Here is a 16,309-nt window from a genome sequence, read left to right as displayed (position 1 = left end):
GAAAATGTAAAAGAAGAATGGAAGAATGTTAAAAAGGAAATTCTTAAATCAACAGAAGCGAACTTAGGTGGAACAAAGAAAATTGGTAGAAAATGTTGGATTTCACACGATAATTGCAGCTGATGTATGAATGTAGAAAATATAAGAATGCTAGTGATGAAGAAAGTAAAAGTAACTATCAACAATTAAGAAATACTATAAACAGGAAATGCAAACTAACGAAAGAAGGGTGGATTAAAGAAAAGTGTAAAGAGAAATAAACATTAAACATTGGTAAAATAGATGGAACATACAGGAAACTTAAGGTACATTAAAATCTAATAATGTGTTAAACAAAGATGATACACCAATTTATAAGATGAAAGGCAAAGTCGATAGGTGGGTGGAATATATTGAAGAGTTATATGGAGAAAATGAATTAGAAAATGGTGTTACAGAGGAAGAAAAGGAAGCCAAAGAAGATGAAAGGGAAGAAACAATACTGAGATCTGAATTTAAGAGAGCATTAAAAGATTTGAATGGCAGAAAGGCTCCTGGAATAGACGGCATACCTGTAGAATTACTGCACAGTGCAGGTGAGGAAGCGATTGATAGATTATATAAACTGGTGTGTAATATTTACGAAAAAGGAAAAGTTCTGTCAGACTTCAAAAAGAGTGTTATAGTCATGATACCAAAGAAAGCAAGAGCAAAATAATGTGAAGAATACAGAGCAATTAGCCTAACTAGCCATGCATCATAAATCTTAACTAGAATTCTGTACAGAAGAATTGAGAGGAGATTGAAAGAAGTGTTAGGAGAAGACCAATTTGGTATCAGGAAAAGTATAGGGACAAGGGAAGCAATTTCAGTGCTCAGATTAATAATAGAAGGAAGATTAAAGAAATACAAACCACATATTTGGCATTCGATAACGTAGACTGAAATAAAATGTTCAGCATTTTAAAAAAATTAGCGTTCAAATACAGAGATAGAAGAACAATTGCTAACATTTACAGGAACCAAACAGTAACAGTAATAAATGAAGAACATAAGAAAGAAGCCATAATAAAAAAGGAAGTCCAACAAGTATGTTCCCTATCCCCGTTACTTTTTAATCTTTACATAGAACTAGCAGTTAATGATGCTAAAGAACAATTTAGATCCATAGTAACAGTGCAAGGTGAAAAGATAAAGATGCTATGATTTGCTGATGATATAGTAATTTCAGCTGAGAGTAAAAGAGATTTAAAAGAAACAATGGACGGCATGGATGAAGTCCTTCGCAAGAGCTACCACATGAAAATAAACAAGAACAAAACAAAAGTAATGAAATGTAGTAGAAATAATGAAGATGGATCACTGAATTAAAAATAGGAAAAGAAAAGATTATGGAGGTAGAAGAATTTTGTTATTTGTGAAGTAGAATTACTAAAGATGGACGAAGCAGGAGCAATATAAAATGCCGAATAACACAGACGAAACAAGCCTTCAGTCAGAAATATAATTAGTTTACATCAAAAATTAATTTAAATATCAGGAAAACATTTTTGAAAGTGTATGTTTGGAGCGTAGCTTTATATGGAAGTGAAACTTGGACGTTCAGAGTACCTGAGAAGAAAAGATTAGGAGCTTGTGAAATGTGGTGCTAAGGAGAATGTTAAAAATCAGATGGCTGGATATAGTGACAAATGAAGAAGTGTTGCAGCAAATCAATGAAGAAAGAAGCATTTGGAAAAATATAGTTAAAAGAAGACAGACTTACAAGCCACACATTCAGGCATCCTGGAATAGTCACTTTAATATAGGAGGGACAGGTAAAAGGAAAAAATTGTGCAGGCAGGTAACATTTGGAATATGTAAAACAAATTGCTAAGGATGTAGGATGTAGGGGGTATAACGAAATGAAATAACTAGCACTAGAAAGGAAATCTTTTGAGAGCTGTATCAAACCAGTCAAATGACTTACGACAAAAAAAAAATAATTTATTCACCTACAATATACTAAAGAGTAATGTTCCTCACATTATGCTCAATCACTTTAACTTTTCCTTTCAAGAAGAGTTATATCTGTATTATCAGGAAGGACACTGATTAATCAAAAATTTTAACCAGCCTAAATTACTGTATTCTATGCTGTAGTGATATCATACACACCTGAAACAACCATACTTCTTTTATGATATCTAATTAGTTCATATCTGAGTCACCATGTAAAATAAATAAATATTTTATTCTAACCAGTTCTCATAATTACATAAATCATATCATAAATGAATAGTTATACTACAAACTGGAAAACAAGATGAACTGCCTTTGCATTTGCTTGGAAAGATCAAGGAAAAATCATGATTAGAGTAGAATTACAAAACAAAAAATTAATTTAAAAAAAGAGGATTAGTAGTTGTCTACAATAATATATATAGATAACAAACGGATGAAATATCTATATCCGATAAAGCGAGTTTATGGTAATAGATTAATAAAATCAATGCAAAAAAAAATAACAACTATACATCTTTAAATTAAAAATATAATATCAAATAAGATATTGCACCTTCTCTATTTTCTTTCTCCATTTCTTCTTTTAATTTCTCAATAAGTTTGGCTTCTTCTTCTTTTACACGTTTTTCTTCTTCTACAAGTAAATGTTTGCCTTCCATTTGCATCTTATAAATTTCTGATATTTCTTTAACCCTCTGTTGTCTCTCTCTTTCAATTTGTTCTTCATGTTCTTTCTAAAAGAAATTATTAATTTTTAGTATTTAAACATCTTAAGTGTCAATAAGAAAAAAAATTATTATTCTGTTATTCCCCAGAAAAAGAACACATTAATAATCATAGAAAATAGCCATTTCACATGTCACTTATGGAGTTGTTTATATAAGTTTTTTTAGGTTTTAGAAGTTTTTCATTACATATATATAGCAATTTTATGTGGATATTACATATTTTAAACTATATGATGAAAACAGTACGTAAAAATAATAGAAAAAAGAATGAAAAAAGTAAAAATAAAAAAAAGCTGATATTTAACAAGTTTATTTAACAATATTAGGGTGTTTTATAGTAACAAAGTAATACATTTTAAAAAATTCAATGAATAGAAATATGTATAAACTAGATTAATTTATGAAAAATAAGTGTAGTGTATTAGCCAGCAGGGAACAATAAAATAAAATATCTTTTATTCAAAATCCATTGACTTTGTATTATGTTGGTCCCATCTTAATTTAATATTCACTATTACTAATGGAAATACATCTAAATAACAGAAATAAATTAAATAAATTGTTAACTTTCAACTTTTATTGAAAACATCTAAATAATATTCTTCAACATTAGATTTTTTCTTTTTTTTTGCGCACGCACAAGTCAGAACATTAAAGAGCAATTTTGCCACGCTTCAGAAAAATTTTAAATGTAGGTAGATTGAAACATGAGAGGTTTGTCGTATTGTCCTCAACAAAGTTTGTTATATCTTTCTTGCAATATAGAACATGCTTTTTTTTATGTCTGTTTCAGGTGAACCAGAACAATGACGGTGACCACACGATCCCGCAAACCCTTCATGGACACACGTGTGTCTGGAAGCTTCCTCCAAACACTAGGGCCCCATGGAAGGCAAATTTCTGTTAGACCGAAAGGCTCTAACACCAAAAGGACTTCAGAGGACTGACTGAAGGGGAATATTGCCAAAAGTACAAAGCACATACACACTTAGTCTCCCCGTATCAGCCTCAGTCAATTATTTCTTATTGGTCTAAAGGACCAGAACACAAATACCAAATCCACCCAAAAATAAAATAAATTAATAAAATCTATAACCACCACTAAACAAATAATATTCCAACAGATAAAATAGAAAGACACAGCAGTAAGGGTCATTTGTCCAGGTTCTGCAATTAGTAGGAAGAAAACAAACTCCTGCTATCCTTGCGTTCCGCTCCGCCTATTAATTCACACTGAATAATGGAATGTAATAATAATTAACTTTTTGATCTTCTGTACATACTTGCATCTGAATTTCTTTCCAAGAAACCTTACAGGAGAAAGTGATAAAACATGGTTGCTCTTCCAACAGGCTATTTTAGTTATAGAAAACTAAAATAGGTAAATGGAGCACTATATGCTTTCAAATACTGCTGGCCATTTATTCAGAGTATACCTAAGACTAATTACCAAAAAAGAACATCAACTATGCTATTTTAATGTGCAGATATGATACCTTTTACCATTTTTATGGTTTTATTCTATAATTTTTTTTTAAATATAGAGTGATAGACAAATTTGAATTACACATCTGTAATATGTGCAAAAAAGTAATATAGAAAAAGTTATCACATAGGGATAAATAAAAATAAAAGAATATATTTACCATCGATTCAATATTTTTTTGCATTATCTTAAAATACATGTTTTCAAGTTCTTTTTCAGCTTCTTGTTTAGCTAATTTTTCTTTCATTTGTTCTTCATGAACCTCATTAATATGTCTTCTATTATAATCAAAAATTTTTATGCGTAAATCTTCACATCGTAATCTGACATCACAAACAAAAAAATAAAATAAAAGTTAATTTTAGTCTATTTTTAAGTGTTGCAGTCTGATTATTTTCAATAAAATCACATAAATTTTACTATTATGAAATCAGTTGGTAGCTAGCTATGAATGAAACATATGTTTGAAATTTGATTGACAACTACTTTTACAACATTTATCAATAACAATCTTATTCAGTAAAGAGGCTGACTGAAAAAATGTTTCATGTAAATATTTTAAAAGCATTATATTACTGAAACATATTTCATATTGCACTCATAGTTATCATTCCAAAAGCAATAACTTAAATGAATGCACGTACCATCAGCTATTATATAAAGCTAGTTAGAAATGGTGAAGTATATTGAACCAAGTTTTGGGGTTTGTGTCCAGTTCATCTACTTCTGAGAAACTACACAACTAAAAAATGACCGACGTACTAGGCTAAAATCTTAGTAAAAAAATCATTATACCTCAAAAATTTTAATTCAGCCATTATGATTTTTTTATTTAATTATAATTTTCAATATTAATAAATACATCATTAGCAGAAGTAATAAAACAGAATTCACCAATGGAGAGAAGGTATCCTTTGGCTTAGAGAGCGTTCAGTTTTGATTTACAATTCTAACTTGCACTGAATAAAGAATATGTAAATTACTAATATAAAATACCCAGTCAAAAAAACAGAAAAAGGAAATAGGGGGAAAATGAAAAAATTATATCTGATCATTAAATCTACAAACTATAACACACCTATTCAACTTTTTAATTTAAATATATTGATTTATTAATAATTATTAACCTCTGAGTGTAAAAAATATTTTACAATAAATAATAATTCAATAATAACAATTAAAAAAATATGAGAAATATCAGAAGTTATTAATGAAATAAAATGTTATGTATTTTTCATTTTAAAAAGAATGTGTATATGTAATTTAATAGACATACAAGGAAGTCAAGTAGTGTCCACATCAGATTTTTATCATTGTTTTATAAAAAAATTAAATTATTTTATTGTAAAAATAGAAGTTAGAGCTTAATGATTGAACTGCAAAAATGGCAGCAAAATTAAATTTTAATGAAAACACTATGCAAGGTATTGTTTGACTTGACAGGTGAAATTGACAGCTGAAAAGTCATGCAGTATTTTACCAGCTTTTTTGTTATACAAATCAAAATTAAATCAAAACTGAAAATGGCCCAAGTACCAAAATACATTATTTCTTGCTAGACAATTCATTTATTAATAATCAGTAAAATAGATAATTAATAAAACAGAATGGATATTACACATATATTGGTTTGCTTGGCATTTCTCCCGCCACCACCCTATTCGGTTGCCCTGAAGCATAAGACTGAATGTCTTGCCACAAATGGCAACTGAGCCTCAAACAGTTTAGTAACCAGTAACCCAAATAGCTCCTACAGCGTATGTTACACATATATAATCAAATTACAAAATAATTAAAAATGGATTTCTTACTTAGGCATATGTATTTTCTTGATCCAAAATTAGTGCTTTTGATGGCTTGCCATCAAATTGTTTGATTAAAAAAAATACCTATTCGTAAGTAAAGTTAATTTATAATAATGGTTAATGATCAGGGATAGTCTGTACATAATCATGTATAATGAATCACAAAATTATTTGAGTGTGTGTAAATACATTAAACAAAAAATCTGAGTTCAAATGTTTATGATCATTACAAACACATCATTACACATCATTACAAACCATTAACTAAATTATTGTTACTATTCCATAAATAATATTTCCCCAAACATGATGAAGTGAAGAGTGAAGTAAGCAACAGTTTTTGATTAATAATATTCCAAATCAATCATGTAATTCCATATTTAAGATATTTTTGTTAGCAACCTTGTGGGTAATAACTTTCATCTAATGTTAATTTTTAATTTTCTCAGAGTAATAATATTTGTCAATCAGAGCAACTAACCAATACTGATATACCTTACTACTGAATGTCATTTGGGTAAGCATTCAGTCAGATATTCAGTATAGCAGTGAAAAATATATTTTACTGATCTAAAACATTGAAAATATGCTACAAAAATAATATTCTCTGAAAATATTGTTAACAGCCACTCTATACAAAAAAAAAGAAGTTTAGAGTTCTGTACTTTTTCTTTATTATTCACCATCCTTTTTATTCTTTTAGGTTTTTATGGTGTTCTAAGTTTAAAAAGTGGCTTTTACAAAAAAATATTTCTGTTTCATTTCTCTCCATAGAGATAAATAGTATTCATGATGCTTATATAAACCTTTCTGGAGTTACTGAGTAAATGACTAGACACACACTGACTGATTCTACAGCATACTAACTTTTTGATTACAAAAAGGATGTTTACAAAAACTCTTAAAAACTGAATCAAAACATCTGACGTGCAGTACAGTACAGTTACACTAAAAATATATAGTCAGGGACAACCATTTTGAAAATATTCTAAGATATATGAGATAAAAGTTGATACCAAAATAGGATAGGTTAAGCCACATTGACATTATTCCATAATCTTTTAATTAGGAATTAAATTACCTAAATTGCTGCAACCTTTTTTCTTCAACTATTTTCTTTTTTTCAGCTTCTTTTTCTAATCTAAGTTCTTCTAATCGATTACACAGTTCTTCATATTGTTCTTTTTGAACTGACTGGGCTTTAACAACATATTCCCTTGTATAAGCAGTTTCTTCATGTAAAAGCATGTCCCGTAACCTTCAATAATAATATTAAATGTTAAAAAATAATATTGAATGAAATAACAAAAGTTTTAATTCCCTTTACATTCAGTGTTCACAAATTCTTCTGCTGCACTGCACTTAACACACACACACACACACACACAACACACCTAGTAAATATAATATTTAAAAAACACAACTGATGCTAGTGCATACTGTTAAGACTCAGGGTTATTTAAATGACTTATTTATAATTTTTAAATACTCTTATAAATGTTCACATTTTTGTTGCTCCTTTTTAAATATTGGAACTTTAATTTTTATTTAATATAGGACTTTTAAATTTAAAAATCTTTGGCTTTGGTGGATTCACTCGCCTCCTTTCGGGTGCACTTAACTCCTGATGATTCAGAGGCTCTTTACAGTTCACACGGCTCCTGACAAATCAATGACTCCACCAATATTATATAAGCAAGCTCTTCACTACATTGAGATGCAGCCTTACGCAGTCCAGTTCTATGCCAATTCAGTTTCAATTCAGAAATTCACTTACAGAAATGTTTATAATTACAATGAAACAGTTATAATTAATGTTATATGTCAATCATATTCAAACAATTAATGTTTTATTTATATAAATAATATTTTAGTCTCAATAAAATATTTATAACATGAAATTAAGACTCTGATTCTTTTAAATTACTAAAAGAATGCACCAACTTTCAACACATACTGCTTTAAACTAAAATAAGCTCTCTTCATGTTATGTCAAGCAATTTTTAACATATTATATATATATATATATATATATCCCTTCCTTGTAAACTGAAGAATTGTGTTTAGTTATATAAAAACAGTTCCTTTGCCTGGTTTGGTAAAGGTGGATATTATTATTTTTAAGAATAAGTGACACCATTCTTTTTAGCAAAGATGCATATTCATGAATATAAACAAAAGTTTAAGTGAAAATATTTAATTTTATTAATAGATCTACAAAATTCATACTTATTGGTACCAGAAAATGATCTGATATCCCACTTTTGAATTTTAAAAACTCATTTTGACTTTTTGAAGGAGCCCAAAGAAATAACATTAACTTTAGACAAGAATGTATGTTGAAATAATCCTTACATGAATATATTGAAAGTTTGTGTGAATGAAGTTTGTATGAAAGTTTGAGTTTATTTTCTCATTTTTATTCTTCAAGCCACTTATGCAGAAAAGAGGAGTGTTATAATCTTATCTTGAAAATGTTAAACTTTTAGATTTATATGCATATGTTTATATTTTATCATGTGTATACATATATGCGTGCAGGTGAACTCGCGAATATTTCACTACGAAGTCTCTCATGGGGAATATTTTTAAAATGTTATTAATATAATATAAATATTATATGTGTAATGGTAATAAGCATTTTAAAATTTCATTAAAGGAATTTGAACAATTTTAGCAAAATTTAATGCAGGAAAATGTTGAATACACTGAATCACTACTACAATCATTACAATCACTATTAATTGCAAATTCTATACAGAATTTTTCTTTGATTTGAGGCTGGTATTAATCTGTTAAATGTTTACTGAACTAAAGTTTATATTTTATTGTAATATTTTAACATAATACTGTTCTTTCAAGATAAATTGTTAGAAGAAGAAATAGTAACTAATGTATTTATAATTTTTTGAATCAAAAATTTTGTATGCTTTTATATTAATTCAGAGCTGTACTTATATATTAATTCAATTTATTTTTTAATAAGGATTGTACATATCTGCTGTAATGAAGACAAACATAATGTAATTAACAACTGTGACCTGAAAGGTATGTATCATCTGTAATCACCAAACTGTTAAATTATTTTTAACAACTTGGAAATATTTTCATTAGAATTAATTTTTCATCAGAAAGAGAACTCTAGCCTGAGATTTCAAAAATGTTTCAGGCAAAAGATATTTAAGATTTATATGTGGTTTAATTTTTCTACCATCAACATTTTGATAAAATGTAAAAGTAAGCAAAAAAAATGACAGATGACTGATTTGAATAAGATATAAATACTGCATCCATACTTTGCTTTATAAAATGCCATGTAATCCACTACTCTTACTGATAATAAGGTTCAGTAATGATGTTTCATTCAGATAGTTAATGAGTATCAAATAAATAGGTACACAAAAATGTTAAAAATAGTAGAAATCATCTCTTTATAATAAAATTGTAAAGAATTCAAAGCAAAATTATTATTATCACATTAATACAGTAATAAAATTTTTGAAGTTTAAAAGTATGAAGAATCTAAATTATGTGCAAATTATCTCATAAGTTGTCAAATTGTTCACATCAGAACTCACTAATACTCATGAAATATGATTAGGCTAAGAGTGAAGCACTTATGGCCACTTAGACCCCTCTTTATTTAAGCTGTTAGTCATTCATGAAGTGTACACTGACAACCCTTAACTCCAAATAAAAAGGAAAAAGACATAATTTAAAGAGATAGTGGGGGATATTCTTTAAACTGGGTCCCCTTAATGGCTAATTGCAAATACATTACTTGAGTGTTTTATCAATAATTTAAATGAATATTGAAATTAAACTTTTATACAAATAAAATACTATAATTTAATTTAAGTGATATATCTTACATGTTTCGTCTTTCTTCTAAATCTTCTTCAGCAGCCAGTAATCCTTGTTTTACCTTAAATTGTAACCTTGAAATTAATTGTTTTTTTTCTGTTTTCTCCTCAAATTGTCTTCTTCTCCTAGACTCACCAAAATCTTTTGTTTTGTGTAAGAATTCTTTTCTTTGATTTTCAATGCGTCTTTTATCAGCTAGTTGTTTTCTGTGTAACCAGTTGGAACCAGGTTGTTTGGCTATCTGTACAAATCATAATGAACTGAAATAGCAACTTACAGTTTTTTCTATAAAAAAAATATTGTGTCTCAAATATTACAAATGAATAATTCTTGTATGATAACCAGTTGGAACCAGGTTGTTTGGCTATCTGTAGACAAATCATAATGAACTGAAATAACAACTTACAGTTTTTTTCTATAAAAAAAATATTGTGTCTCAAATATTACAAATGAATTCTTGTATGACCCAAAATCACAGTTTGGATGATTTATAGCAATTAGCAATTGGAAATGATAAATTTTTAACCATATTGATTTTGAATTGACAACCATTTACCATTTAATCTTATTGTGAGTCCAGATAAAGAGAGCTGATATTTATCATATTATGAGCATTTGAACTCTCATAGATGAATACTGAAGAAATATACATATGACCTCATAATTTCAGAACTAAGTAAATTCCTACTTCTGTTTGTCACTGTGATCAAGTTTGTGTGTCACATTTGTTCTAATGTGAAAAAAAAAATAGAAAATGAAGAAACAAGAAAATGTTGAGGACTTACATTGTCTTAAGAGTCTACTACTAATAGAGATGTTTTGAAATTCCAGTTCACTTCCTTGAAAAATTAATACACTAATGTATTTCATTAAAGTTTTTTTAAATATTTTAGAAGTAGCCTTTTCTGGTCTTACAACAGTTCTAAAATAAAACAGTTCTGTTTTTGTGTTTAAAAGAATATATGAAATGTAATAATTGTTTTAAAAATATCAGCAGTAATTTTACAATTTTTTTTTTTACAGGAATCCAAGCTCAAAATCATTTGTTGTAATTTATAGGTAAATTAAAAGTAATTTCATATTACTACAAAATCTAACCAACACACTTCTATTAATTGCATAACTCCTCTTCTTGTAATGTTAGGGTTTTAGTAAATCTGCCATGGCTTCCTTCCTGAATTGACTCCTCTATCTGGTCCAATCATCAATATCCTCATCCAACTTATATGACACTTCTCTCAGTCTTGTTCATGATAACAAAATGGACATACATATTAACTTGCTGTATCTGAAGTATAATATGCACACAAAGATGCTTTGCTGGTCCCAAGGTGAATATATTTAAAATACTATCATAATAAATTTTGGCTATAAGATATTTTGTCATTATAAAGGCATTGAAAGTGACTTTGAAAATATATAATTTATTTATGTGACTGTTAAAAAATTTAATTATTTAAAATATTAAAAGTGGGTTTCAAATTGATGGTTAAATAATCTGTAATAAGTAAAAAAAAAACATTTATTTAGAAAATGTTACTTCTTTCAAAAATTTTATTCTCCACATCAGTTCAATTGGATTTATAGACAAAAATCAAGAAAAAATTTTCATATTTTTTCAATTAGCAAATTAGAATTACCATTATAAGTATTTTTCCTAATTCTTGCTTGAGTCTGAGTACATTCTAATTTTCAAACAATTTAATTCAGACAAGACTTTAACAATTTGATCTAATACTTCTGGTACTTCAGAAAATTGGTTCACCATACCTAAAAAGAGTATGCACTTCACCAAAAAAAGAATTTCTAATCAACAGATCCCTTTTTTCTCGTACATAAATTGCTACATACCAACCTGTAAGCACTTTCTATCATTATGGCAAGCCCATCAAGGCTATTCATAAATTTTTAACAAAATATGTTTAACTTCATTCCCCAAAAAAAAACTAATGTGAATTTTAAATGCTACTGAAGAATAACAACAAAGAGAAAACGTGATTTGTCATTCAGCTAGATTAATAAGGTTAAATCTTTGTAAAATAATATTTTTATCCAACACATTTTATTAATACCTTGGAATATGAATCTAAAAGGTTTGATATTTACAGAAGCAATGAAAAATTTAATGGAAATCTTCTACAACAGTCTCCAATTTTCCTCTGGATTGTTCCAGTTTCAAAACCTGGATACACTTGGCACTTTTCATATGCTATAAAATTCATTTCGCCCAACAAAAAAAAAAAAAAATGGGGACACATACTAATTATAATTATGAGGCTGTTTAATTATGAGGCTAACTATAATTATGAGCTAAAAAATTAATAAGTACATAGAAAATTTCATAATATTACACACTCCACTATTATATTTTTCTAGAGATAAAAAATACTTTCCACTTCATAAAAAACAAACAGCTTTAAAAATTGGCAAAACAATATTTTTAAGCACAAAAGAAACAGCAAGAGGGGAAATTGTCAAAATTTCATTGTTCAAAAATAAGTAATAGGGCTATTTTTTTTCTGTGCAGTAGGATTATGTTGTTTAATCTGTTCTGATATCTATCTCTTTAAGGTCTCTTCTCACATCATTTTCAGTCTTGGAACGATGCTCTTATAACACCATTACTTATAATACCATAAGGATCATCCTGGTTAAGTGGTTGTATCAATGACTCCTATAAATACATTTTTTCTTTCTTTTTTATGAAACTCCTAATTCTTTACCTACATCAATATTCAAGCACTTATCCATTAATACACAACCTTCTCAAAAAACTTAATTTCAGCAGGCATCTTACTATAATTGCGTTTTAAGTAAATCCAACTGTAGCTTGCAAGCATAAGTGTTGATATTCATACTAAAGTTCTTTAAAATTTCAGATGTATCTCTAATCGAATCTTACCTTTAAAAGGTTTGTTATACGTTCCAGATATTTTAACAAGCTTCTTCTTAAATAATTATCTTTATAATTTGCCAGATTAAATATTTGAAATTATTAACCTATTCTATATTCTGATAAATAATAAAAATATTTGTTCTCACTGGGATTCAATTTTAATATAAGTATAGCTTTTGTGCTTGTAGACAGTGTTAAACTGCACTACCCTGATAATTTATTTAATATGACCACTACTTTTTGGTATTCTTTTCTTCTACTTTTTTTTAAATTATTATCTTATCATCTATAAATAACACCATCAACCTTATCAGTATGTAAGATAAGGAACTAGCGTTTAACAATGTATTGCAGGGCAGTACAATAAAATAAAACTAACATCACTCTTTCTAGAAGTTATATTTCTGAACAAAATAAACTATTTCATGTGCATGTAATGTATCAGTAGGCTATATGGTTTATTAAAAGTAGTCTGAGAAACATAACATTCTTATGTAATTCATTTATTCATTAAAATATCATCTTCTATTTTACGGTCCAGTTCTAACTTAAAAATTTTGCTGTAATTAAAAAAATCTCAAAACTACTCACCAATTTACTGTAACACCTTGCTTGTTTCTAATTAAAACTTGAAACACAAGCAGTTGAATGTTTTGGATAGGTTCATAATTTCCCACTATAATCTAAATTATAAAAACTTGTTCTGTCAGTGAGTTTAAGATGCAGTTCACAGTTAAATTTCTATTGTTTTTTATGAAGTTTCTTAAAAAAAAAAAAACCATCAATGGCCACTAAAAATTATTTTCCACTGGCATCAATATTGTTCCCTTTAGTAGATTTCATTAATTATTCTTAAAGAGAAAACAAAAAAGTATAATTAACACAAAATAGAATTTTATAAATTGTATGTAAACTTACAACACCATATGTATTGTACTGTGGTCCAGTGATATCTCTAACCCGTGGATGCTTTCCTGAAGGATCAGGCATTGTTGGTGCAACAAATTCATGGGTAAACATTATTCTGCTTTAAACAAACAATAAATTCAAGGATTAACAATAGTTATTTTTGTAAAATCATTCATTCATTTGCGCTAGCAAATCATCATTTCATATTTGTAAACTACAATGAAATGTGATTTGGGAGCTTCTTCTTGAGTTTGAGAAATGTTGACTGTTTTGTGAAACTTTTGTATAAAAGTATACCTTAATATACTGGCAGAATAACATCTGTCTTTTGTTTATTATGTATACATTTATTATCAAGGTGTTGTAAGAATATTTTTGGCCAGTAGGCTAGAAATGGATTAATCCAATGGCGTGATTAGTTTTACCATTGCTTCTTGTGAGTTAAATGTTATATATAAAATAATTTTGCTCTGTCATGATTTTTGTTAAGGTTTTTATTGCAGTTATGTTGTGTATTAATCCTGTTGTATTATGTATTAAGACTTTGAACAGATGAGTTATTACACAATATATAAAGTTATTTGGTATTTGTATAACCTTAATTTTGTCAGTGAGATTTTTTTTAAATTTATCCAGGGTTAGAGTTATTTTTAATTGCTATGTATGATCCATTGATTCTGTCCTTGCTTGTTTGTATGCAGAGACTACTGCATAATTTAATTGATAGGTTTACTTTATTAACTGGCTTGTTTTTCTTCTAAGTTTTGATATATATATATATATATATCAAAACAGTAATAATAAATTAATACATTAAGAGTATATAATACATTAAGAATACATTAATAAAAATACAATATCTATTTTTATTAATTTAATGTACTATTTTTATTAATGTACTCTTTTTGTGACTTTATTTCATACTGAATGAATAAATGATACAAAACATATACATTACAGACATAAATAATCACTATCTCAAACAAATACAATGCTTGAAATCCATAAACATAAATTTATGAGACTACAATTAACCTTAGTGTTAACTACAATATTACTGAGAAAGAGACTGATTTATGGCCTAGAAAATATTTTTTTAAAAATAAATCCAGCTGCTTAAAAATCTAAATGTTATTTTTATTATTTAATAAAAATTTGTTACATACCAGTTAGTATCTACGCATGGCTTAATAAAGAAGTTGCAATAATAAAATAATATCATGAAAAAATGACTAATGCTTGAAAACACTTACTTTCTAGACCAGTGGATTTATTAGCCATCTGACTGACCTAGACATTAAATGATTTCGAAGATGATCACACTAATTATTGAAGTTAACATCAGAAGCACATTTAAATAAATAATATAAGTAATAATATCCATAAAAAATTATATGCTACTAAAAATTCTCTATGAGCTAGTTATTACCTAATAATGCAAATTTAAGGATTAAAAACTTTATCTGATTTCAAAAAATAATTATTCTCTTGTATTGTAAACCCATTATGAACATTACATTATGGAAAAATCAAGTATGAAAATGTAATTAGTCAGTCCAAATTTTAGCAATTATTTAAAAATTGAAAAATATTTAGAAATAATAATATCACTATAATAACTTCTAAGTTTGTTGCTTATTATATTCAAAAAAGTATTTTAGATTATAAACCTGGAAAAACATAAACCAACATAATATAAATAGAGTAACTGTCTAATACTATTAAAAAATCAATTTTAGTTATATGAAGATTGTTCTTCCAGAAGATATTTTTAAAGCTAATTATACAGTTCTTTCTTCAGTAGAGTTAATGGGATTGTTGTTAATGGCACCTGACCTAAAGGCTCATGACCTTAATTTTTAAGTTTTAAGATTTGTTTTTTTATTAACAAAGTAGTGCAACAGTTAATTGCAATGAAGAAGGACCTGCAAAATTTGATCTAAAAATATTTTATGCAAGAAAAACTCTCAAATCATTTTAAAGTGGAAGAATAATAATTTTAAAAAAATGGTTACCTTTCATCATACTTTATAATGCTGTTCAATGAATACAATACCTATTAAAATAAAATAGTGAATAATATTTGTAATTCTGAAGTGTATTCTTTTATATAAGTATCTTTATTTATATTTTCAGCAAATAATACTTCTGACAAAATAGTTAACAAATCTTATGAAATAAAAGGTTTATTGCTTTTATATTTATAAAAAAGAAAATGTGTAAAACCTTTTGTAAAATGTATAGTGCATAATTAAAAAATTAATATTAAAAAGCATCTTAAAATTTAAAATAATACATTTTTCTACCTATTATCAGAAGCACCAATGTTCTAAAATCTTAAATAATTATTTTAGATTACCTTATCCTATTTTGTTAAAAGCAAGTAATAAATAATTAGACACAATTTTTTTTTAGTATTTGAACCCAATAAGTAATCCTTGCCTGCAAATTAAACAATATGATTTGAGTAATTAAATAAAAACAAACACTGTCAAGATAAATACTCATATAGACTGACTGATCTCCAAACATCACCATGGCAACCAGTACATACCTCACTTTTTCAAGTATTTTGTGATTCCCCTCAAACATGCATGAATTTTATTAGGTTCCTTCATGTTTTTTCATATACATAACA

At 27.3% G+C, this 16,309-nt stretch overlaps 1 protein-coding gene across 1 annotated transcript in view; it reads right to left on the bottom strand.

Moving 5' to 3' along the window:
* Positions 1-13,782, bottom strand: part of LOC142321240 (cilia- and flagella-associated protein 53-like) — a 32,212-nt gene extending 18,430 nt beyond the window's left edge. Inside the window, exons 1-5 of the mRNA XM_075359237.1 lie at positions 13,681-13,782; positions 9,875-10,107; positions 7,084-7,260; positions 4,358-4,520; positions 2,537-2,717 (exon numbers count right to left, since the gene is read on the bottom strand). Coding sequence (XP_075215352.1) covers positions 2,537-2,717; positions 4,358-4,520; positions 7,084-7,260; positions 9,875-10,107; positions 13,681-13,782 — 856 coding nt within the window. The remainder of the gene's footprint in view (positions 1-2,536; positions 2,718-4,357; positions 4,521-7,083; positions 7,261-9,874; positions 10,108-13,680) is intronic.
* Between the last annotated feature and the right edge of the window lie 2,527 nt (positions 13,783-16,309).

This window comes from Lycorma delicatula, chromosome 3 (assembly GCF_047948215.1).
Source record: "Lycorma delicatula isolate Av1 chromosome 3, ASM4794821v1, whole genome shotgun sequence".
NCBI lineage: Eukaryota > Metazoa > Arthropoda > Insecta > Hemiptera > Fulgoridae > Lycorma > Lycorma delicatula.
Note: the sequence above shows the minus strand (reverse complement) of the source record. Positions and strands in the feature narration are given on the sequence as shown.